The sequence below is a fragment of the Callospermophilus lateralis genome, chromosome 1, assembly GCF_048772815.1.
Source record: "Callospermophilus lateralis isolate mCalLat2 chromosome 1, mCalLat2.hap1, whole genome shotgun sequence".
Taxonomy (NCBI): Eukaryota; Metazoa; Chordata; class Mammalia; order Rodentia; family Sciuridae; genus Callospermophilus; species Callospermophilus lateralis.
In genome coordinates, this window is record NC_135305.1 from 185,288,162 (window position 1) to 185,311,614 (window position 23,453).

A 23,453-nucleotide genomic window follows, 5' to 3' on the forward strand; every position below is an offset into this window, starting at 1 on the left:
ATAAAATGGTGAACATATGTAAATTATATTATGTAACCTAAAATCTACTTTTGTATTTACTACTTTCTTAAAATTATTTACATGGTATTGATGTACCATCCTAACATCTGCTTCATAAACGAATTGCTTTGTGGCATTATATTTTGGTTCTCTGGATAATTAGAACTTTATATTTTATGGCAGCAAGTGATATTCACTTCCACTGAGAAATATTACCATAACTGTAATGTTGTCTCTAGATCCAGCCTCTAAAGCAGCATTTACAAGTTTATGGCTAATATACTCAGCTGCACCTTCATAGAAATTTTTAGTGCCTAATTCTTTTATACTCGTTTGCTCATCATCTACACTTTCATTTTCATTCTCATGACTAGTTGTTGTTGGTGAAGATAATTCTTCATTTTTCGGGTCATCAATACTATAGGCAGACGAGTTTTTTGAATTTGTGGTTGACACATATTCTTCAGATTCGGATTCACACTGAAACAATATGTGGATATCACTTTCAAAGTCATTATTACTTTTGTCACTGTTTGGAAGAAGCGGAGGCCCTGTAGATGGTAGAGCTTCTAACTGTGTGATTGAGGTGTATGTTTCTTTATACATATGAAACATTGTTATTACCATTGCAGTGACTTCCTTTTTATCCAAAACTTCCCAGAGTCCATTAGTAGCTAAGATAAGGAATTGACATAAGTCATCCATAGGAATAGAAATAGTTTGAGGTGCTGGGATAATGGATTTTTTCAGTTTGAGATTTCCATGAAATCCAAGTCCTCTTGTGGTTTTTATTTGCCCTTCTAGGAGCCCATACGGTTCGTTTGAACTGATTACTGCTCCAGTCTGAAGTACTCTTTTTCTTTCTTTGATGTTTCGAGTAGTATGTTCTTTGGTTAGGCAAAAACCTTTCCCATTTCTGCATAAGACTGCTTGTACATTACCTAAAAGATAATTTAAAAATACAAAAAATTTTGTCCTACAGACTTAATAACCAGTTGTGTCTATAAAAGTATACTGTTAGCTTTACTAATTCTATGATTTCAATGCTAAACAGAAAGCAGGCCATGTAAAAATATTTTTTTAAACATTTATACTGAATGATTTATGATAAGTTAGGGTTCAAACTGAGAAACAAGTTTTACTTTTTAAAATTCTGGGTTTGGTATTAAAATAACTAAAACCACCGATAATTAAAAATAATTCCTAAATCAAAGTTTTTTTTATGAAACAGCTTCCGAATATTATTTATTTTAGAGTCAAGTTGAACTTTTTAATAATCAACATATTTCATGCAACCGGGTTTTATTTTTAAAATGTTTAAATAAATGCTTCTTTAATTAAAAACACCTTTGATTTTTTTTTTTTTAAGAATAGAGTCTGACAGTTGTGTAACTGGTTGAAGTTAAAATCTGAATGTACAGTGGCATTCTAACTTTTTCATACCACTATTAATTTCAGTCTTACTAAGTTCCTTCAATGTGTGCAAAAAATATTTATCATTAATGTATTAAATGGATAACAGGCAGCCACAACATTGAAATTAAATCCTTCATTTGAAAACTGAAATGTTAAAAAGTTTGATGGTAGTTTGTTCATACTTCAAATGAATTCATGTGTGTGCTTCATTGCAATCTTAAAGTCTAAACATGCTCTAAACAGATTAAAGGATGATAATATTACTAACTATAGTTTCTTTAAAAGTCAGTTTTGTTTCTTAGAAAAAAAATATTGAGTTCTTAGGAATGTAATTGTTCTTGGTACAGAGTCATGATTTATAAAAATTGTTCTGAGATGGGGTTAGTTATATTTGAATATTATATCCTTAGAATTCAAATTTCCTAGATTAGGATGCCAAATTTACTTTAGATAGAATATTCTGATTTTTAAATATGATGCTACACCTAGGATCAGAATTTTGTTCATTTCTAAACACTCTTTTCTGTGGTGCTTGATTAAACCCAGGGCCTCAACTCATGCTAGGCAAGTTTTCTAGCACTGAGTAAAGTATTCAGCCCTCTTAAATTTTATTTTGAAGCTAGGACTCACTAAGTTGCCCAGGTTGACCTTGGATAAGAATTTAGGCTTAGAAGATCTGGAAATGTAGTGCTTTGCCTAGCATGTGTGAGGCCATGGATACTGAAGGAAAAAAACTGGTTCATGCAAGTGATGGGACAGAAAGCATAACTTGATGGAGTATTAGTGTAGGGTATACATTAATAACATTGGCCCATTTACATAATGTGAAATGTTGATATTTGTGTGTGTGGATTGGGACCAAAAGGTGATATAGCTGTGCATGCACACCTGTAATCCCAGCAGCTTGGGAGGCTGAGGCAGGAAGATTGTGTTTCAAACCAGTCTCAGCAATTAAGCAACTCTGTGAGACTCTTGTCTCTAAATAAAACATAACAAAGGGCTGGGGATGTGGCTCAGTGGTTAAGCACCCCTGGTTTCAATTACTGATAACCAAAAAAAAAGAGATTTTTTTTTTTTTTAAAGAGAGAATTTGGGCTGGGGATGTGGCTCAAGAGGTAGCGTGCTCGCCTGGCATGCGTGTGGCCCGGGTTCGATTCTCAGCACCACGTACAAACAAAGATGTGTCCGCCAATAACTAAAAAAAAATTTAAAAAATATATTTAAAAAATTCTCTCTCTCTCTCTCCTCTCTCACTCTCTCTTTAAAAAAAAAAATAAAGAGAGAATTTTTTAATATTTATTTTTTAGTTTTCGGTGGACACAACATCTTTGTATGTGGTGCTGAGGATTGAACCCGGGCCGCACGCATGCCAGGCGAGTGCGCTGCCCATGAGCCACATCCTCAGCCTGATAATTTTTTTAAAAGATTATATATATATATATATACATAAGATATTTTGGAAACATGAGAGGTATGTAAATGATAGTTCTAAAAATAGGCTTCTCATTTCTGTATAGTTTGGTTGTTAACGTTTTGTATTTGTCTTTAATGCTGATCATTCTAGTTATGTTTTGCACAAGGTAAATTGGTAAAATAATTCTTGACTTTTGGTAAGTTGTAAATTATTAGTGTTAATCAGCAAAGCATCATGGAAATGGTACTCAACATACTGGTTGATTAAATAGAACATTAGGATGTATGATTCAGTACCTCTTTGACATTAGAAAAAAAATATGTGTTTAATGTGAATAGTGCTATGAAAATGGGACAGAATCTGGTTCAAAATAGTCAAGACCATTCACTTCCTAAGTGTTCACTTGCATGTGGCAAGCCAAAGTTCACTCAGTAAAAAAAAAAAAAAAAAAAAAATTTCCCTGCCATTTGACTTGACTTGAAAAGAATTCAGTACAGCCACGTGCAGTGGCAGATGCCTATAAATAATCCCAGCTCCTAGGAGGCTGAGACAGGAGGATTGCAAGCTTTTTTTGTTGTTTTTAGTACCAGGGATTGAACTCAGAGGCACTGAGCCACATCCCCAGCCCTATTTTTTTTTTTTTTTTAATAATTTATTTAGAGACAGGGTCTCACTGAGTTGCCTAGCTCCTTGCTTTTGCTGAGGCTGACTTTGAACTCACAATCCTCCTACCTCAGCCTTCCCAGCCTGCTGGGATTACAGGCGTGTGCAATCTTGCCTGGCCAACGATTGCGAGTTTAATCCAGTCTAGGCGATTTAGCAAGACCCTGTCTTGAAACAAAAAGGATTGGGGATGTAGTTCAGAGGTAGAGTACCCCTTGGTTCAGTCCCCAGCACCATGAAAACAACACAATTTTAGTATGAATATGAACTTAAAATGGTAATATGGTCAATAACTTTTTTTTTTAATTTTTTAATATTTATTTCTTAGTTTTCAGCGGACACAACATCTTTGTTTGTATGTGGTGCTGAGGATCGAGCCTGGGCCGCACGCATGCCAGGCGAGCACGCTACCGCTTGAGCCACATCCCCAGCCCCGATGGTCAATAACTTTTGATTGAACCCAGGGACACTTACCAATAAGCCACGTCCTCAGCCCTTTTATTTTTTGAAACAGGGTCTTACTAAATTGTCAATGCTGGTTTCAAGTTTGGCGAACCTTCTGCCACTACCCCAACTGATAAACAGCTAATTTGGTTTTGGTTTTGTCTCTGAGAGTTTGATAAATTTTAGCCTTATGCACTGTCTGCTCTCTTGTGATGCATGCCTGTAATCCCAGTGACTTGAGAAGCTGAGGCAGAAGGAGTTTGAGGCTTGCCTGCCTCAGCAATTTAGCAAAACCCTAAGCAATTTAGTGAGACCCTGTCTCAAAAAAAAAAAAAAAAAAAAGTGAGGGTGCAGCTTATTGGTAAAGCACCTGTGGGTTCAATCCTTACTACAAAAAAAATAAAATAAAATAAAAAAAGGAAGAAATGTTCCTGTACCATCTGTTTAGGGAAAATATGAATGCCTAACCAAGTGGTGAACTGTGTGATTAAAAACTATTACACAAGTTCTATTTTTTTGTGGAGAAGGAAACACTAAGGGTTGAACCCAGGACCTCACACATAATAGGCAAGCACTCTACTGTTATATCCCCAACCTGTTTTACTTTGAGATAAGGTCTCACTATTGCTCAGAGTGGCCTTGAACTCCTACCACATTCTCCCGAGTAGTTTAGGAGTACAGGCTTGTGCCACCTCACTCAGCCATTGCACAAAAAATTTTAATCTGAGCTTAAAGAGTTCAAATTCCTAATGTAAAGTTTCTAGCTTTTGAGAATTGGAGATACTGTGCTTTTCAGAATATGTTGCCAGAACAAAAATATAACCATCACTGGAAAAACAACATATTTGGGGACAATAATTTGGGGTTAAAAAAGAGCTGCTTTGTGAGGCTGGGGATATAGCTCAGTTAAGTTAAAAGAACTGCTTTGTGGGCTGGGGTTGTGGCTCGGTGGTGGAGCACTTGCCTTCGATCCTCAGCACCACATAAAAATAAATAAAATCAAGATATTGTGTCCATCTACAACTAAAATAAAATTGAAAAGAGCTGCTTTGTGATGATGTCTTTTTAAGGTAAAATGTATAGTCAAAATGTTTTTTTGTTTTTTTGTTTGTTTTTGTAGTGGTGATGGCAGTACTGGGGATTGAACCCAGGGGCACTCTTCCACTAAACTACATCCTCAGCCCTTTTTATTTCTTTATTTTAAAACAGTCTTACTAATTTGCCCATATTCGTTCCAGACTTAATCTTGCTACCTCTGCCTCAATTGGATAACAAGCATATGCCACAATGGGGGGCTTCAGAGTGTTTCTTATGCAGAAGGCAATAATGTAACTGCTTTCTAAAATCACTGGGTTATCTCCAACTTTTGTAAGGAAAAAAGAAGTCTAGTATATTCCAGGGTGAGCTCTAGAGATGAAAACAACAATGTCTAAAATGAATAACACACAAGATGTGATTAATGGCAGATTAGACGTTACTGAAGAAAAAGTTAGTGAAATTGAAAATATAGCAATAGAAACTACAAAACAAAGCATAGAGAGAAAAAAGTTTCAAAATCAAAGAGCATTAAAGATCCAGGGACAATTTCAAGTAGCCTCAAGTACAAAATTTGTGTGCTTTAGGGAGAGAAGTGAGGAGAAAATAGTTGGCATACATCATAAATTGCTTAAAATCAAAGAAAATCTTTAAACCAGCCACAAGGGGGAAACCATATTATGTACAGAGGAACACAGAAAGTGGTGACAGCAATGCAAGCAAGAAGACAGTGAAGTAATATTTTTAACATTCTAAAAGGAAAAATCTGTCAACTGGAGTTATGTCCATGTACAACTTTTAAAAAGTTAAAAACAATATACCAAATGAATATTTCTTTTAAAAGCAGAGGTACAAATAAAGTCTCGTCATCCCAAAACCCATATTACTCGTATACATATCATTTTAATTGAAAAATATGTAAAAGATAATTGAATATTTAACAGGAAAAGTGATAGAGAATATGTACTACATATATATATATATGTCTAGGAGGGAATAAACAGAAGTGTACTATAATAAGAAGTGTACTATAACAGAAGTGTACTATAACAGAAGTGTACTGTAACAGAAGTGTACTATAATAAGAATTTTATTCCATCTACAAAGTGCTATATTATCACTTAAATGTAGATTGGAGAAATTGAAAATGTATAATACAAGGGCTGGGTTGTAACTCAGTGGTAGAGCACTTGCCTAGCACACATGAGGCACTGGGTTTGATCCTCATCACCACATAAAAACAAATGAAGATATTGTGTCCATGTACAACTTTAAAAAAGTTAAAAACAATATTGGAAGATGTATAAAACGCAAAATATTAAAGTGTCAGAGTTATAACTGGCTGTACAGTGGCGCATGCCTGAAATCCTAGCAATTTAGTGAGACCCTGTCTGAAAATAAAGAATATGGTGGCACACACCTATAACCCCATCGGGTTATAGATGGAGATGGAGACAGGATCGCAAGTTCAATACCAAATTTGACAACGAGGTGAGACCCTGTCTCAAAAGAAATAAACAAAATGGACTGGGATGTAGCTCAGTGGTAAGGCGCCCCCCTGACCAATCCCCACTGCAAGAATGGATGGATGGATGGAAGGACTGTCAGACTGGGGATGTAGGGAACCCCAGTACAAGAAAAAAAAAAATACAGCTAATAATATGTCAAAGGAGATTTAATACAATAATAAACTAATTCTAAAGAAGCCAGTAAGCGAAGTGCTGAGGCACATACCTATAATTGCAAGATAGAAGGTAGCCTGGCCAATTTGAGGAAGCTCTGTCTCAAGAACAGGATAAAAAGGACTGCGGATGTAGATTATTGGTACACTGTTCCTAGTACGCGCAGAACCCTGGGTTCTATCCCCAGTTCAGCCAAAAAAAAAAAAAAAAAAGGATTAAAGACTAGATGGAACATATTTTACTTTACTAGCAATCATATTGAATATAAATAGAATAAACACCCAATTAAAAGGAAGAGACACAGCCTCAGCAACAGCAAGGCGCTAAGCATCTCAGTGAGACCCTGTCTCTAAATAAAATACAAAATAGTGCTGGGGATGTGGCTCAGTGGTCGAGTGCCCCTGAGTTCAATCCCCAGTACCAAAAAAAAAAAAAAAAAAAAGACCTATTGAACAAGCAAACATAGCATTCCTAAACATATATCTAATAGTTCCTCAAAATTCTGAAAGCAAAATCAACAATTATAGTCAGTTTCAGTTCAACTCTCTTAATAACGGATAGACTATGATGTCAATGCATAAAATAAAATCAGTAAGAACACTGAGGATTTGAAAATTAATGCCAAGGACTTGGCCTAATTGATATTTAAAAATCACTCAATCATAGGAGGTACACACAAAACATTTAACAAGATAACCCATACTCTGAGTCATAAAACAAGTCTCAATAAATTAAAAATGTAAATCATAATGTATATTCTGTGACTATGATGTAATTAAATGAGTTTTTAGGAAAATAGAAGTTTCTAACAGGCCAGGCAAGGTGGTTCACACCTGTAATCCCAGTAGTTGGGGAGGCTGAGGCAGGAAGATATCAAGTATAAAGCCAGCCTCATCAACTTAAAAAAGAGGCCCTATCTCAAAAAATAAAAAGGCCTGGGGATGTACTCAGTGGTAAATTGCCCCTGAGTTCTTGGTTAAATCCATAATAACAACAACAACAACAACAACAACAACAAAAGTGAAATCAAACACCAGAACAAAAAGCTAGCAGAAATCACATAGCAGAAATAGATACAAAGATACTGAATACTAGAATTAGCAGTCAAAAAATATTAAGTGAATGTGTAATAAGTTTAAGAATAAGACCAATTTAAAAATATATGGAAGGAGTTAGGGTTGTGGCTCAGAGATAAAGCGCTTGCCTAGCATGTGTGAGACACTGGGTTTGATCCTTGGCACCACATAAAAATAAAATAAAGGTATTTTGTCCACCTATAACTAAATATTAAATGTTAATTTTTTTTGGGGGGGGGGGAGTGTGGTAGCTCACGCCTGTAATCCCAGAAACTCAGGAGGCTGAGCCAGGAGAATTGTGACTTCAAAAAGCCAGTCTCAACAACTTGATGAGGCCCTAAGTAATTTAAGGAGAACCTATCTCTAAATAAAATAATTTTTGAAAGGGACTGAGGATGTGGTTCAGGGGTAAATGTCCCTGCGTTCAATCCCTGTTACAAAAAAAAAAAAAATTATTTATATATATGTATATTTGTATAAAAATATGTATATTTGTATACGTATACACACACACATATATATGAAGAGAGAGAGGGGCTGGGCGTGGTGGGGCACACCTGTAGTCTCAGCTACTTGGGAATCTACAGAAGGTGAGCTCAGGTCTAGACAACTTAGTAACCCTATCAAAGAAAGAAGAATAAAAAATTTATACATATGAAAGAAATGAGTAATCATAAGAATAACCAAGGTTATTTAAGAAAAAAGAACCAAAAACAAAAAACAGTTAAAAAAAAATCAACTAAAATATTAGGAAAATGGAAGTGCTTGAATTTATGAATAGAGAGAAATTGTTCAAACTACCACACAAAAACAGAAAAATTAGTTGAGCTCAGTAATGTCTCAGAAATGACATTAGTGATAGAGAAAGACATTCTAATATAAGCTTAATTATAGCTTCAGAATGGAAAAAATGGAACAGAGGCAAAATTTGAAAAGATAGCATTAGATGTCAATTCACAAAGACAAGAAGCCAAAATATCCCACATTTACAATTTTTAAAAAATCTACTTATAGATAATCTTAGTGAAATTAGGCCCCATCAAAGACCAAAATATATTTAAAGCAGAAAAAAAAAAAAAAAAAAAAACAAACCCTGATTACCTTCAATAGATGGCTTTTTATCAGCAACAATAGAAAGCAGAAGGGGGGAATAATTTCTCTGAAATGCTAAGAGAAAACAACCTGCCAAACTAGAATTTTTACTCAACAAAAATATCTTTCAAGAAAAAGAAACAATATCACACAAAGTCTGTATTTGGGGGAGGGGGCATGGGGTAGGAAAGATGGTGGAATTAGACGGACATCATTACCCTAGGTACATATATGATTTCACAAATGGTGTGACTGTATATCATGTACAACCCGAGAATTGAAATGTTTTGCTCTATTTGTGTACAATGAATTACAATGCATTCTGCTGTCATGTATAACTAAGTAGAAAACAACAAAAGTCTATATTTGCCACCAATGAACCCTAATAGAAATTCTAGTGGATATACTTTAGACAGAAGAGAAAACATTACAGATGAAAAAAAAGTTTGTGAACAATACTAAAAATTTGGAAAAATAATTAGATTTAAAAAATGCGTAAGCCAATAATAATGTCTTGTGGTTGTTGTGTTTTGTTTTGTTGTTTTCTTTAGTACCAGGGATTGAACTCAAACGCACTTAACTACTGAGCCACCCCCAGTCCTTTTTTGTGTTTTATTTAGGGCTCTCAATGAGTTGCTTAGTGCCTGGCTAAGTTGCTGAAGCTGGCTTTGAATTCCTGATCCTCCCACCTCAGCCTCCCAAGCTGCTGGGATTACACGTGTGTATCACTGCATCAGGCTGTTTTTTGTTTTTGTGGTGTTTTTTTGTTTATTTTGTTTTGTTTTTGGTGCTGGACATCAGATCAAATCTAGGTCCTGGCACATGCTACACAAGAACTCTACCACTGAACTTTATCTCTACCACGCTGTAAGGATTTTCTTATGAAATTAAAATATACAGCAAAATATAGGTAAGGAGGGAGTGAATAGAATTAAAGTGTTCCGGGGTAACTATGGTACTTGAAATAAAGTTAAAGTTGTCATTAGCCAGCACAGTGATGCACACCTGCAATTCCAGGAACTAGGGAAGCTAAAGCAGAAGGTTTCCAAGTTTGAGGCCAGCCTGGGCAATGTAGCAAGACCCTGTCTCAAAAAATAAAAAATAAATAAATAAAAAGAGCTGGGGATGTATTTCAATGGGAGAGAACCCCTGGGCTCAATTCCCAGAATTGCAAAATTTTTAAAAAATTAAAAAATGATCAATACTGGTATATGATGAGTCAAGGTTGCATCTGTGACAAAGGTGAAAAGGGCACCCAAATCTTTTTGAAAAAAAAATTAATGTAGTGGATCAGGCAGGGTAAACACGTAAAAATCTTTTCAGCAAAAGCAGTGAGAAAGAATGCTGGAAAAAATCGTGGAAATCAACTTTCTAGAAATTAAGCTACATCTTGCAAAAATCTGAAATATATTTTACAAGAGAAACAACTACAGGTGGTGAGAACAGTGGGATTTTTAGCCTTTACCTTGACCTGCTTCAAATGGCTCTCGCTCTGCAGTGGTATTAAAAAGCAGCAACCTCATAATGATGGTTGCTGTGAAACTGAACAACCTAGCTCTCTGCAGAAGATAGGATAGCTTTGGACTTCCCTTTAAAACAAAATCCCCAAAGAATTGTCACTATTTGAACTGACTTGAAACTCTGAAAAAAAAAAAAAAAACCTCCATTGTGAGATATTGTCATTATTTGACCTGACTCAGCATCTCAGCATTTACTCTGTGCAAACAACTCTATTCCCAAGGTGTTTGTCAAAAACAAACAGCAGCAATTATTTAAAATCACAGTTGCCTGAAAGCATTTGGCAGTAAAAGCATTTAGGCTTAAGAGGAGACTTACTTTAAAAATTGCCAGAACTACTGGGCTCATGGTGCACCTCTGTAACCCCAGTTACTCAGAAGTCTGAGTCAGGAGGATCACAAGCTCAAGACCAGCCTCAGTAACTGAGCAAGCCATGGTTTTATAAAGCGCAATGCATTTCTGAGAAAATAGAACATGCACATATTCAGCCTTTACACGTGCACAGGACCTGAATTCTCATGACTGATTGACCTTGAGGCTTCACCCAAAGAGGAAGTAGAAACTAATACAGAGTCTTAAAGTGCCTGCCATTTTATTAAAGATAGACCCAACAAAACACAGACCCTCTCAGTCCCAACAATGTCTGCAAGATGTATTGATTCAAGGGAGGCATTGAAGGGACTCTCAGCCTAAATATTAGCTGACTCCTAAGCTGACCAAGCACCGTCATTATGGCTACACACAAGCATGGAGATTTTGACAGTTCAGGAAAGTCACTTAAGAGCAGCAGCAACTACAAACCCCGGGAGGGGAGAACAATCTGTCATTTAAAATATCCAATTTTAAACAAACAAAAATTATAAGACAAAGAAACATAAAAGTATAGCTCATTCAAAGATGGAGAAATGAGATAATAAGAATGGAGAAAGCCCAAACATTGGATTGTATCAGATAAAGAGCTAAAGGAAGGTATGGCTACAAAAAGAAAGCATGTTGGTCCACCAAATAGAGAATATCAATAAAGAGGGGGCGGGGCTGGGTTGACAGAGCACTTGCCTAGCGAGTACCATGCCCTGGGTTTAATCCCCAGAACCAGAAAATATATAGATATAGATTTAGATATCTATTTATCTATAGATGATTGGATAAAATCCTTAACCTAGATACATAATAAAAAAACTCCTTCACAAAGTACTAGCAAACCACTCCAACAATATGTAAAAAAATTATAGGCCTTGATTAAGCAGGATTTATTCTAGGAAGATAAGAAGAAGGCCCACACCTGTAATTCCAGCTACTCAGGAGGCTGAGACAGGAAGATCTCAAGTTCAAGGCCAGCCTCAACAATTTAGAGAGATCCTATCTCAAAATAAAAAATAAAAAAGGAGGGAGGATGGAGTTCTGATAGAGTGCCCTGAGTGTTTAATCCACCATATCATCAAAAAAAAAAAAAAAAAAAAAGATTTGAATAGCATTTTTGTGGATATTCAAATGGCTAATAAGCACTTGATACCCAATATCATCAGGGAAATGGAAATCAAAATTACAATGAGATGTCACCTTATACCCAATAAGATATCTAAAATCAGAGTGACAGACAACTGTAATCCCAGTCACTGAGGAGGCTGAGACAGGAACATCTCAAATTCAAAGCCAGCCTGGGCAATTTATCCAGACCCTGCCTTAAAAGAAAACTTGAAAGGGCTGGGGAGGTTGTTCAGTGGTAGAACACTTGCCTGGCATGTGTGAAGCACTTGGTTCAATCCTCAGAACCGGGGGTGGAGATGGGGGGAGATGTAAAATTCGTGAAGTTTTTGATGCTAGGGAAAAGTTTAATTGTGATATACATACACACAAACATATACATATGTATTTAGTTATGTGAGTGTTTTAATCCTTTGAGGATTAAAAGGAAATAAAAATCATCAAGAGAAATTATAAAATGCAATAAAAATGGGAATGATAAGAAAAAAAATTAAGAATGTTATTTTGGAATTTTTTACACATGCACAAATTCAACATTTATTCAACGGTTTCATCATTATACTCACTTTTTTTAATATTTATTTTTTAGTTGTGGTTGGACACAATACCTTTATTTCACTTACTTATTTTTTTTAATGTGGTGCTGAGGATCAAACCCGGGGTCCCAACATGTGCGAGGCGAGCGCTCTACCACTGAGCTACAACCCCAGCCCTACACTCATGTTTTATTATAAGGTAAATATATTTTTTAAATTCTAGAGCTGTACACAAACCTAATTTTTTTTAGGAATTTTATATTTTATGAATTTCAAACAAGAGAACAAATTTCCTTGCTCTGATTATATCTGTTTCTTGTTTCTTTGGGTTTTTTTGTTCTGTTTGTTTTTTGACAGAGGTTCTTCCTATATTTCTGAGACTGGCCTCAAATTTGTGATCCTTCCTTACCTCAGCCTCATGAGTCACTGGAATGACAATGTGCACCTCTACATCTGGCTAGTTATTTTACAAAATACAAAATGTACCTGGATATGGTGGTACACGCCTATGAGCCTAGTAACACAGGTGGCTGAAGCAGAAGGATTGCAAATTTGAGCCCCGCTTCACCAAATTAGCAAGACCTGTCTCAAGTAAAAAAAAAAAAAAAAAAAAAAAATTTAAATGCCTGGGAATATTACTCAGTGGTTAAGTGCCTTGGGGTCCAATCCCCAGGGGGATTGGTGGGGGGGGGATAACCACAGTTCTTGGCTGGTGTTATAGCTCAGAAGTAGAGCACTTGCCTAGCAGGTGCAAGACTCTGGGTTCAATCCCCAGCACTGCAAAAATGAAAAAGTTGCTTAGGGCCTTGCTAGGTTTCTGGGGCTGGCCTCAAAGTTGCGATTCTCTTGCCTCAGCCTCCCACGTCACTGAGATACACCACCATGCCCAGCAGGCTACATTTTAATAGACAGACATAATGTGAAAAAAAAAATGCATTCTGCAATACAGTCATGATTTTTGCCACAAAAGTGCTCCTGTAAGAAAGCATTCTAGATACTTTTCAGTCATTTTGAAAACTAAATTTCTGTGAAGATAAAAACAGACATGGTGGCACACACTAGTAATCCCATCCACTGTGAAGGCAGAGGCAGGATCACAAGTTCAAGACCCGATTTGGCAACTTAGTGAGACCCTGTCTCAAAGTAAAAAATAAAACGACTGGGGATGTAACTTAGTAAGCTTAGTGGCAAAGCACCTCTGGGTTCAATCCCTAGTACCAAAAAAAAAAAAAAAAAAAAAAAAAAGCAGGCTGTCCAAATAAAATAATGTAACACAATTACATAGACCTAAATGCAAACAAATATTTGACCTAGAGATTAGAACTGACCAAACAGAAAAGAATCTAGAAATAATGAATCATGGTATACAAGACATTTAAAATAATGTCTAGTTATTAAATATTGAATATCCCATCATTTCTCATTTAATTCGTAAGAATCCTGTGTCGAATGATATTTTCTAATAGAGGTCAAAATTCCAAAAATAAGGGGTCAGTTCCTAGGTTGGCCTGAAATCTGAAAAACATCAGTCCTTGAAGTAGGCCTGCTCTAAAGTTGTTTGGAACCTCAGTATAGACACAAAAAATGACAAAGACTCTGAGGCACTTGGCATTGCACTTGGTTTCTTGATATTGGTTAATCTGGAGTCCTCCACATTTGGGGCTGAGAAGTAGAGCTGAATCAGAAACAGCTAACTATCACGGGCCTTGGCCTTGTAATGGATTTTGTAACTATGGGGCCCTTGAAATGCCTTGTCTGCCCCCAAACCATGCACTGAGGCCCAGCCTTCTGATCTCCGAGGCAAACTCCTTGAGAGGTAGAGCATGACATCATCGAAGGATTTCCAGGTCCAGTCCTCATGACCTCTGAAACCTGGAACGAATCATCTGACCTTTCTGAGTTTCCATTTCTCATCTGAAATACTGAGTGAGTGACACTAAGATATAATTAGATATTTGTATTTTTGTAAGACTAAATGAGAGAAAAAAAATTGCTCTGTATCCAGTATTCAGTAAGCAGACACTAACACAATTTTTTTGTATGGAAAGGGCCATGGAACACTATCAAAGCAACTCATGGAACTCGGGTTAATTTTTCTAAGACTCTTTACCTCTGGATTTTCCATTTTGGCAAACTCCTAAGCTAAGATTTTAAGAACTAAAGGTCAGCGGGGCACAGGGGCACACACCTGTGATCTCAACAGTAATCAAAGGCTAAAAGCAGGAGGATCACAATTCAAGGTCAGCCTCATTTAGTGAAAATTCTGTCTCAAGATAAGAAGCGTCAAAACTCCTCTGGGTTCAATCCCCAGTACCAATAAATAAATAAATAAAAACTTTAAAGGTCAGAAGAATTACTTCCTAAAAATAAATATCAAAGAAGGCAAGCTGGATATATATAGGTACATGCCTATAATCCCAGTCACTTGGGACTTCTAAGACAGGAGCATCACAAGTTCAAGGCCAGAGTCAGCAACTTATTGAGAACTTCAGTAACTTAGGGAGACTCTGTCTCAAAATAAAAAACTTTAAAAGGTTTGGAAATGTATCTCAGTAGTAAAGCACTGCTGAGTTTAATCCCCAGTATCAGAAGAGAGAGAGAGAGAGAGAGAGAGAGAGAGAATGCACACATGCACACATATAGAATTGCAGCATGAACTGTTAATCTTTCTGAGATTAAACTAGTGTTCCCTGGCCCCTGAGCATGAGGATGGTCTATTAATTTTTGTATTAATTATCAGAATAATTGACCAATTTGAGCAACCACACTAAGAATAGTCAAACAACTTTCTGTTGTTATGAACAAAGTAAATGTGTCCAGTGTTTTTTGTTGTTGTTGTTGTTGTTGTTTGTTTGTTTTGTTTGGATTTAAGTTGTTATGGTTTGGACCTGGAAGTTTCCCCCAGAAGCTCACAGGCAATGCAACAATTTTTAGAACCTTTAAAAAAACAAAACAATGTTTAGAAGTGAAATGGTTGGATTATGAGGGCTTTCTCTTGGAAAAATATTTACAACTAGTTTTCTGGGGTTATTCTTTTTTTTCATTTTTTTTTTTTTTTTTGAACAGGGGTGTTTTACCACTGAGTACATCTCCAACACTTTTTCTTTTTGGATACTGAGAATTGAACTCAGGGGGCACTCAACCTCTGAGCCATATCCCCAGCCCTATTTTTATTTTATTTAGAGAGAGGGGTCTCACTGAGTTGCTTAACACCTCAAAGTTGCTAAGGCTGGCTTTGAACTTGCGATCCTCTTGCCTCAGCCTCCCAGACTGCTGGGATTATGGGCGTGCACCACCACGCCCAGCATCCCTAGCATTTTTTATTTTTATTTTTTGAATTTGAGATGGGAAATCGTGGCATTTGCAGGTAAATGGATGGCATTGGAGAAGATAATGCTAAGTGAAGTCAGCCAATCCCTGCCCCAAAAAATGCCAAATGTTTTCTCTGATATAAGGGTGGTGACTCATAGTGGGGTAGGGAGGGAGATCAGGGGAGAATTAGATTAATTCTAGATATGGAAGAGGGGTGGGAGGGAAAGGAAGGGGGAAGGGGATTAGCAAGGATGGTGGAATGTGATGGACATCATTATACATGTATGAAGACTTGAATTGGGTGTCAATACACCTTATATACAAACAGAGATATGAAAAATTGTGGTATATATGTGTATTAAGAATTGTAATGCAAAAAAAAGTACATGCATAATGGTATAAATTGACATGAACATACTTTATATACAGAGATATGAAAAAATGTGCTCTATATATGTAATAGGGATTGTAATGCATTCCACTGTTGTCGTGTATTTAAAAATAAAATAACAAAATCAATTTAAAAAATTTGAGATGGGATCTAACTAGGTTGCTTAGGGCCACACTAAGTTGCTGAGGCTGGCCTCAAACTTGGGATCCTCCTGCCTCAGACTCCCAAGTCACTAGGATTATAGGCCTTTACCACCACACCCAGCTTGGTTATTGTTTCTTAAAAAGATCAGTGTGATTCTAGGCATTAATAAGTCACTAAATAATAATATTAATATTCTGGGAGCATGAATTTTACTGCCGGAATCAAAAATGTTAAGGTTTTATCTATTGCTATAAGATATACATACCAGCATTTGCAATGTGTAATACTCCTGAAATTATTTGTGGCATCATCTGGGAAGGGTTGTTCTTTGATAATCCAACCCAGTTATTGGTTCCTTTCCAATTCTTATTAACATGAGGATTTTTAATGCTGCCTTCCAATATACAAGTAACTGCAGAACAGCCACTCCATCGGACCCTGGAAACTTCATTCCTTCCAAGACGTAAAAGCCTATCCATTCTCCAAAACGCTTTTGCAAATGCTTTGTGTGTGTCCTCGTACTCATACTTTAATGCTCTTGGCTTTTTGTATATGGAGGAGAAGAGGTCTTCTATTGCCGTGTATTCTTCTCTAAACACAGTGTGGAAGGAATTGATGATTTCTTGCTGTTCAGTCGTCATTTGGTAGGAAGGATCAAATTTGGAAAGTTGATGGAGAAGTAAAATCGGGAGCTCTGCTGATGCCAAGTCTGCTGCTGCGGCACCGTGGTGTCCGTCAAATAAACCAAAAAAACACACATTTGGTTTATTGCCAAAATTATTCATGACAGTGAATTTATCATTCATGTCTACTTTCCATGCAGCATTTCTGTCTCCGCAGATGGCTACACCTTTAATTAATAGATGAGGTATATGTTGAGAAGACACGGAACTCCCATCAATGTAATCAATAATCTTATAGTATAATGGGATTTTACTTTTCTCAAGTAGTTCAAAAGCATTATTAATGTTCTGTAGGATTTTTTCATTGAACTCAAAAGATGACAATAGTTGGGAAATTATAAATTGTCTCTGAGCATCCAGGACTGAAAATGGGGGTTTCCTACCACCCATCCATGGGAAATCCAATGTAGCCAGAACTGCATGTTGCTTCTTGTGGAAGAAAATGCCAGTCGTGACAATTTCCTGCTTGCATAAGGAACAGGGGAATGTGATCTCTCGTTTAGCTTCCTGAGGCTCTTCGCTCTGTTTTCTAGATTTCAAAAGTTTGGCCTTCTTAAATTGCTTTTTTCTGCGTGGGACGGAAACATTCTCATCCAATTCAAATGTCGATGTTTTTTCATTCCATTTTCTTGTTTTCCAAAACACTCTGCAAACAAGAAGAAACATATATACAATCTAGGAAAATGCAATGAAATTCTTGAAACTCTTCAAGCCAGTTGTGGTGGGGCATGCCTGTAATCCCCGCTACTGGGGAGGCTGAGGCAGGAAGATGGCAAACATGCAGGTCAGTATGGACAGTGTAGTAAGACTCTCTTGCAAAAAAAAGAAAAGGAGAAATAAAAGAATGTAGAGTTCCTGAGTTCTATCCTCAGTACTGAAAAACTAAAACAAAAACAAAAACCTAACCAAAATCAAGTAGACTAATAAAAGGAATGATAGTAAAAATGGAGTTTTTTAAAAAACTACAGTGAACAGGTACGAGTTGAGGGCAGGAAAGAAAACAGGTGATTTGGAAAATTAAGGCAAAGGATCACAAGTTTGAAGTCAGCTTCAGCAAAGGAGTGAGACTCTCAGCAAATTAGTGAGAACTTGTCTCAAAGAAAAAAAAATTAAAAGTTCTGGGGACATAGTTCAGCAGTAAAGTACCTCTCTAGTACCAAAATAGGGAAAGAGGTGGAGCTGCTGGATCATACATATACTCAGGACTGAACCCAGAGGTTGCTTAACCCCTAAGCCACATCCCCCACCATTTTTATTTTTTACAGGGTCTCAGATGGTTGCTTACAGCCTCGCTAAATGGCTGAGGCTGGGTTCGAACCTATGATCTCCCTGCCTCAGCCTCCAGAGCCGCTGGGATTATAGGTGTGTACCACCATGACCGGCAACACCCTTTCTTATACTCCTTCCCATCAGAATATCTAAAACAGTGCTCAGCACATGGGCCATTTTTATTCATTTTATAGACAACTTCTAGGGCCTCTGATCTTTCCAAGTACCTGTGGAAAATAAAAAAAACCCTGAAAACAATAACAAAGGTTTAGGTTATGAAATAATTTAAACTCTGAAAAAAATAAACGACGATTTTAAATGTTTATGAAATGTGACTTTTGAAAACTAGTTCATCTTCAATTAAGATGTAAAGTGTCTTTGCTACAGGTATATTTAACATTTGTGTTCTATATGGGAATTGGGGGAGTCTACCACACTAATACCTAGATCCTCTAAGAACATCCTAGGTAAACCAGGTATGGTGATGCACACCTATAATCCCAGCTACTCAGAAGGCTAAGGAAGGAGGATTATACATTCAAGACCAGCCTAAGCAATTTAGCAAGAACTTTTCTCAAAATGGTATTATTAAAAAGGGTTGGGGATGAAGCTCTGTGCCTACCATGTCTTGGGTTTTATCCACAGAATCAGACCAAAAAAAGAATAAATAAATAAATGTCTCTAGAACGCTTCCAAATTAGCAAGACTTCTTAGCTTTGCTTCAACAACAAATTTTGGGGAATTTCAATGAAACGAAGTTTTTATTTTTGTTTTGTGGTACTAGGGATTGAACCTAGGGACACTCTAACACTGAGCTATATTTCCAGTCCTTTTTATTCCTGTTGAGATAGGGTCTGGCTAAATTGCATGTGCCACTGAACCTGGAGAAAATGTTTTTCAACTACCCAAAAAGTAGCTGGTTGTGGTCCCCATGCCTATGATCATAGGTACTACAGAGTCTGAGGCAGAGGATCCCAAATTGGAAACCAACCTGGGCAACTTAATGAGATTCTGTCTCAAAATAAATGCTATGGATGCAACTCACTGGTTCAATTCCCAGTACAAATAAATAAATAAATCCTGGTTCAATTCCCAGTACAAATAAATAAATAACTCCAAAAGTAGAGAGAAGAATAAAATAAACCCCTCTATGACCATCACCTGCTTTAACTGTTATCAACAATTTTTTATTCTTGTTTTATCTGTGTCACCATACACTTTACTTATTTATCTAGTGATATGAGGAACTAATCCTAGGAGCATTTGGTCTCTGAGCTACATACCCAGATTTTTTTTTTTGTGTGTGTGTACCTGGGATTGAACCCAGGGGCGCTTAACCACTATACCACCACACCCTATTTTAAAGCCAATGTTCATATCATATTACATATTAATTTTTAAATCAATGCCATCTATATATATATATATATATATATATATATATATATATATATATATATATTTTTTTTTTTTTTTTTTTTTTTTAACCAGGAATTGAATCTAAGGACACTTAAGCATTGAGTCACATCCCCAGACTGTTATATTTTTTGATTTTGAGACTCACTGAGTTGCTTTGGATTTGCAGTCCTCCAGCCTCAGCCTCCTGAGCTGCTGGGATTACAGGTGTGAGCAACCTTGCTGAGCTAATGTCATCCATACTTCAGCCTCATCAACAAATTTGATTAGCATCCAATTACTTCAGTCAGCTACTATGGAAGGTGCTAAGATTCCCAAATGAATAAGGCTTTCGTCCTTCCTTTGAGACTAGGGGAAAAGATCACAGTGCTTCCATGTGCTAATCCAGGTCATTAATAAGAGGTTTAAACAAGTCATATGCAGTGGAGGTCAGAGCCCTATTTTTGCTCCCAACCACGGATTCTTCTACCTGGGAATAGCATTATAAACCCTGAAAAGGTGACCTAAAAAAATTCAGTTAAACTGAGTGCGGTGGCATACGCCAGTAATTCCAGGAAGCTGAGGCAAAAAGATTGAGAGTTCAAAGTCAGCCCCAGCAACTTAGTGAGACCCTGTCTTTTTTTTTTTTTTTGGTACTGGGGATTGAACTCAGGGCACTTGACAACTGAGTCACATCTGCAGCCCTTTTTTTTTTTTTTTTTTTTTGTATTTTATTTAGAAACAGGGTCTCACTGAGTTGCTTATCACCTTTCTTTTTGCTGAGGCTGGCTTTGAACTTGCCATCCTCCTGCCTCAGCCTCATGAGCCACTGGGATTATAGGCATGTACCACTACACTTGGCTCCAACTTCCTTTTTCTATATGTAGGGGACAACTTTGGCACAGCCCTCACAAATGTGAAGCCATTCATAGAACCTAATTTGTCACTCCATGTCTGTTCATTCACTCAGACATTCAAGACACGGGTTGAGTGGCCCTTATCTGAAATATTTGAGACCAGAGGATGTTCTGGGTTTTGAATTTTTTCAGATTTTGTATGTTTTCCTGTACATAATGAAATATCTTGGAGATGAGACCCAAATCTAAATTAAAAACTCATTTGTGTTTTCATACACACCTTATACATGTAGCCCAAAGGTAATTTTATACACAATAATTTTGTGCATGAAACAGTTTCATAGTGTTGAATTTTCTATATCATCATGGTGCTCAGAAAGCTTTGGATTTTGGAGTATTTCAGATTTCAGAATTTTGGATTTAAGGATACACAATCTGTAATAAATTAACTATAAACATAGCTGGTCAATTAAAATAAGAATACTTTTAAATATTAAAATAAATATGCAGGTGCAGTGGCACATACCTGTAATCCTAGCAACTGGGAAGCCAGATATGAGGGTCACAAGTTTGAAGTTACTCTCAGCTACTCACTGAGGCCCTAAACATCTTAGTGAGTCTAGTGAGACCCTGTCTTAAAAAGGGCTGGGGATATAGCTCAGTGACAAAGTGCCTCTAGGTTAAATCCCTAGTACATATAAAATAAAATAAAAAGGTGACCGATTAAGAGCATAGAGTAGAGCTAGGTGTAATAACACATATCTATAATCCTAGTAACTCAGGAGGTTGAGGCAGGAAGATTGCAAGTTTGAGACTAGGCTTGGCAATTTGACAAGACTCTGTCTCAAAATAAAAAAAAAATCAAAAGGGCTGGGGATGTGGCTCAGTGGTTAAGGGCCCCAAGGTTCAATCCCTGGTACCAAAAAAAAAAAAAGAAGAAGAAGAAAGAAAAAAAAATACTGTGCATGTAATTATTCATTAACTACATTTGTTATCCAACAACAAAAAAAATTAAATACCTTAACGCACTATTAATTTCCATATCCAGATCCATTTTTGTTTCTATTTGCCTGTGGAATTGTTCTCTCTTTGCCCTTATTTTCCCCCACTTTGTGGAGCCTCTGTTTCTTCAACTTGAATAGTGATGGTGGTAGTGGAGATATAATTGGTGGCAATTCCTGAAGCAGAGGTAGGTAGTGAAGATGGTGGTACTGTCCATGGAGGAGGCTTTCCTGACCTGATGTTAGAGCTTCCAGTGTGGAATGTTTACTGCATCACTGGAACCTCAGTCACAGCTCACTTTGTGATTCAGAAGGACGGTGAAGCAACAGATCACAAATTATACTTACAAACTTGCCTTTGGAATTTCTAAAGGAAGGAGCATTCATTTAATGTACTGTCTCATGCTAGGCATAGTGGTGCACACTGTATCCCAGCAACTTGGGAGGCTGAGGCAGGAAGATTGCTGGCTGGAAGCCAGCCTCAGCAACTCTAAGCAACTAAGCAAGACCCTGTCTCAAAATCACACACATATATATATATAACAAAAAAGGCTGGGATGTGGCTCAGTGGTTAGGCGCCCCTGAGTTCAATCCCTGATACCAAAATAAATAAATAAATAAATAAAAGAAAAAGAAAAAGAAAAGGAGGACTAGGGATATAGCTCAGTTGGTAGAGTGCTTACCTCACATGCACAAGGCCCTGGGTTCAATCCCTAGCACCACAAAAATAAAAAAATTAAAAAAAAAAAAAAAAAAAGGAGCTTGCTACCATGCTATCATTTCCTCCAGAATCTTCTATCATCATCTGTGTTAGCTGGAAATTATGTTTCCCAGGAATCCCTCTTCCTGTGTGGTTCCAGGTTAGAGTTCATCAAAGAAAGAATCCATATGAGATTTTTGGGGACATCGTAACTGAATGCTGCCATCGTCCTATGCGTTTACTCATAGATACAGTAGTGTCTGGCAGGTTTCAGCTTGTCCTCTGCTCCCCATTACCCTGCCTCTGGTTTTTCCTCCAAACTGCAGACGTTGCTAATCAACAGCAGCCCAGGCCTATCAGCCGGCAACTGCCCGTGGACCCACAGAGGCAAACTCTTCCTCTAGATTTCACCGTTAGCCACTCCTTCCTGGTCCTAGCAGAAGCTAGACACCCCTGGCTTTTCAGCCTGACTGGGTTAAGGACTTCTCAGATCCTCCAAGCCTTCTTTCCAGATATTCAATAGACCAGTTTTCCCACCAAATGTAGATGGTCTGATTTTAAAAATAAATCCTTAATTTCATGACCCCCTAGAATTCTGCCGTGCTGATGGAACCCTAGCTGATACAGGTACCACCCCCACCCTGCCCCCACCCAATTCTTCCTCTCAGGATATACACAGTCACCAAACCTGTCAGACCTCTCTCTGTAACATCCCTCTACTCATCCACTTGTACACAGTCTCAGCATCCCAAGCACTGAAATAGCCTTCTCAGATTACTAAGCTGCCTTCCACTTCTCTGCCCACCTCCAGTCTGGTTCCCCTCCTTCGATCAATGGGAAGTGATCCCCTAAGGCCCATCACTGGTCTCCTTTTCTTTTTGTATAAAAGTGGTGTTTGACAAAGCTCTGCCTCTTTCGGCTTCTGCTAGCTCCTCCGGCTTCTTGGCTTCAATGTTCCCTCCATCCATGCCCATGTGTAGTCATTAGACAAATCTTGGCCAGTTTGATAGGATATGGCACTGGGCTGTTTTAATCTGCTCTTCTTATTCACTGAGGTTTTAGTCCCCCCAGATATTCAGTTACTGCATATTTATTTCTAGCAGCTGCTTCATCCTGAGGCCACAGTATGCATGGGAAGGACTTGAGACCTCTCCTTCAAGCTGGTGCTGAGACATGAAGGCTTTAGCTCCTAGGGTGGGTCAGGTGACTCAAAGGCCAGTTGCAGTCCTCATATCTCACCTCCACATGCAGCTCCCCGGCCAGATGGTGATTGGAGTAGAATGAGAATCTCTTATAGAAGTTAACTTATCACTCAATGTTGAATTTTCCCTGCAAAGACA

General features: G+C 37.4%; 1 protein-coding gene across 1 annotated transcript; it reads right to left on the reverse strand.

Moving 5' to 3' along the window:
- Window positions 1-174: 174 nt before the first annotated feature.
- On the reverse strand, window positions 175-21,454 carry Pp2d1 (protein phosphatase 2C like domain containing 1). The gene is made up of 3 exons (XM_076856338.1): window positions 21,432-21,454; window positions 16,474-17,537; window positions 175-941 (listed from the first exon to the last, which is right to left on the reverse strand). Exons 1-3 carry the CDS (start codon window positions 21,452-21,454, stop codon window positions 175-177), a joined length of 1,854 nt encoding a protein of 617 aa, XP_076712453.1.
- Window positions 21,455-23,453: the final 1,999 nt, after the last annotated feature.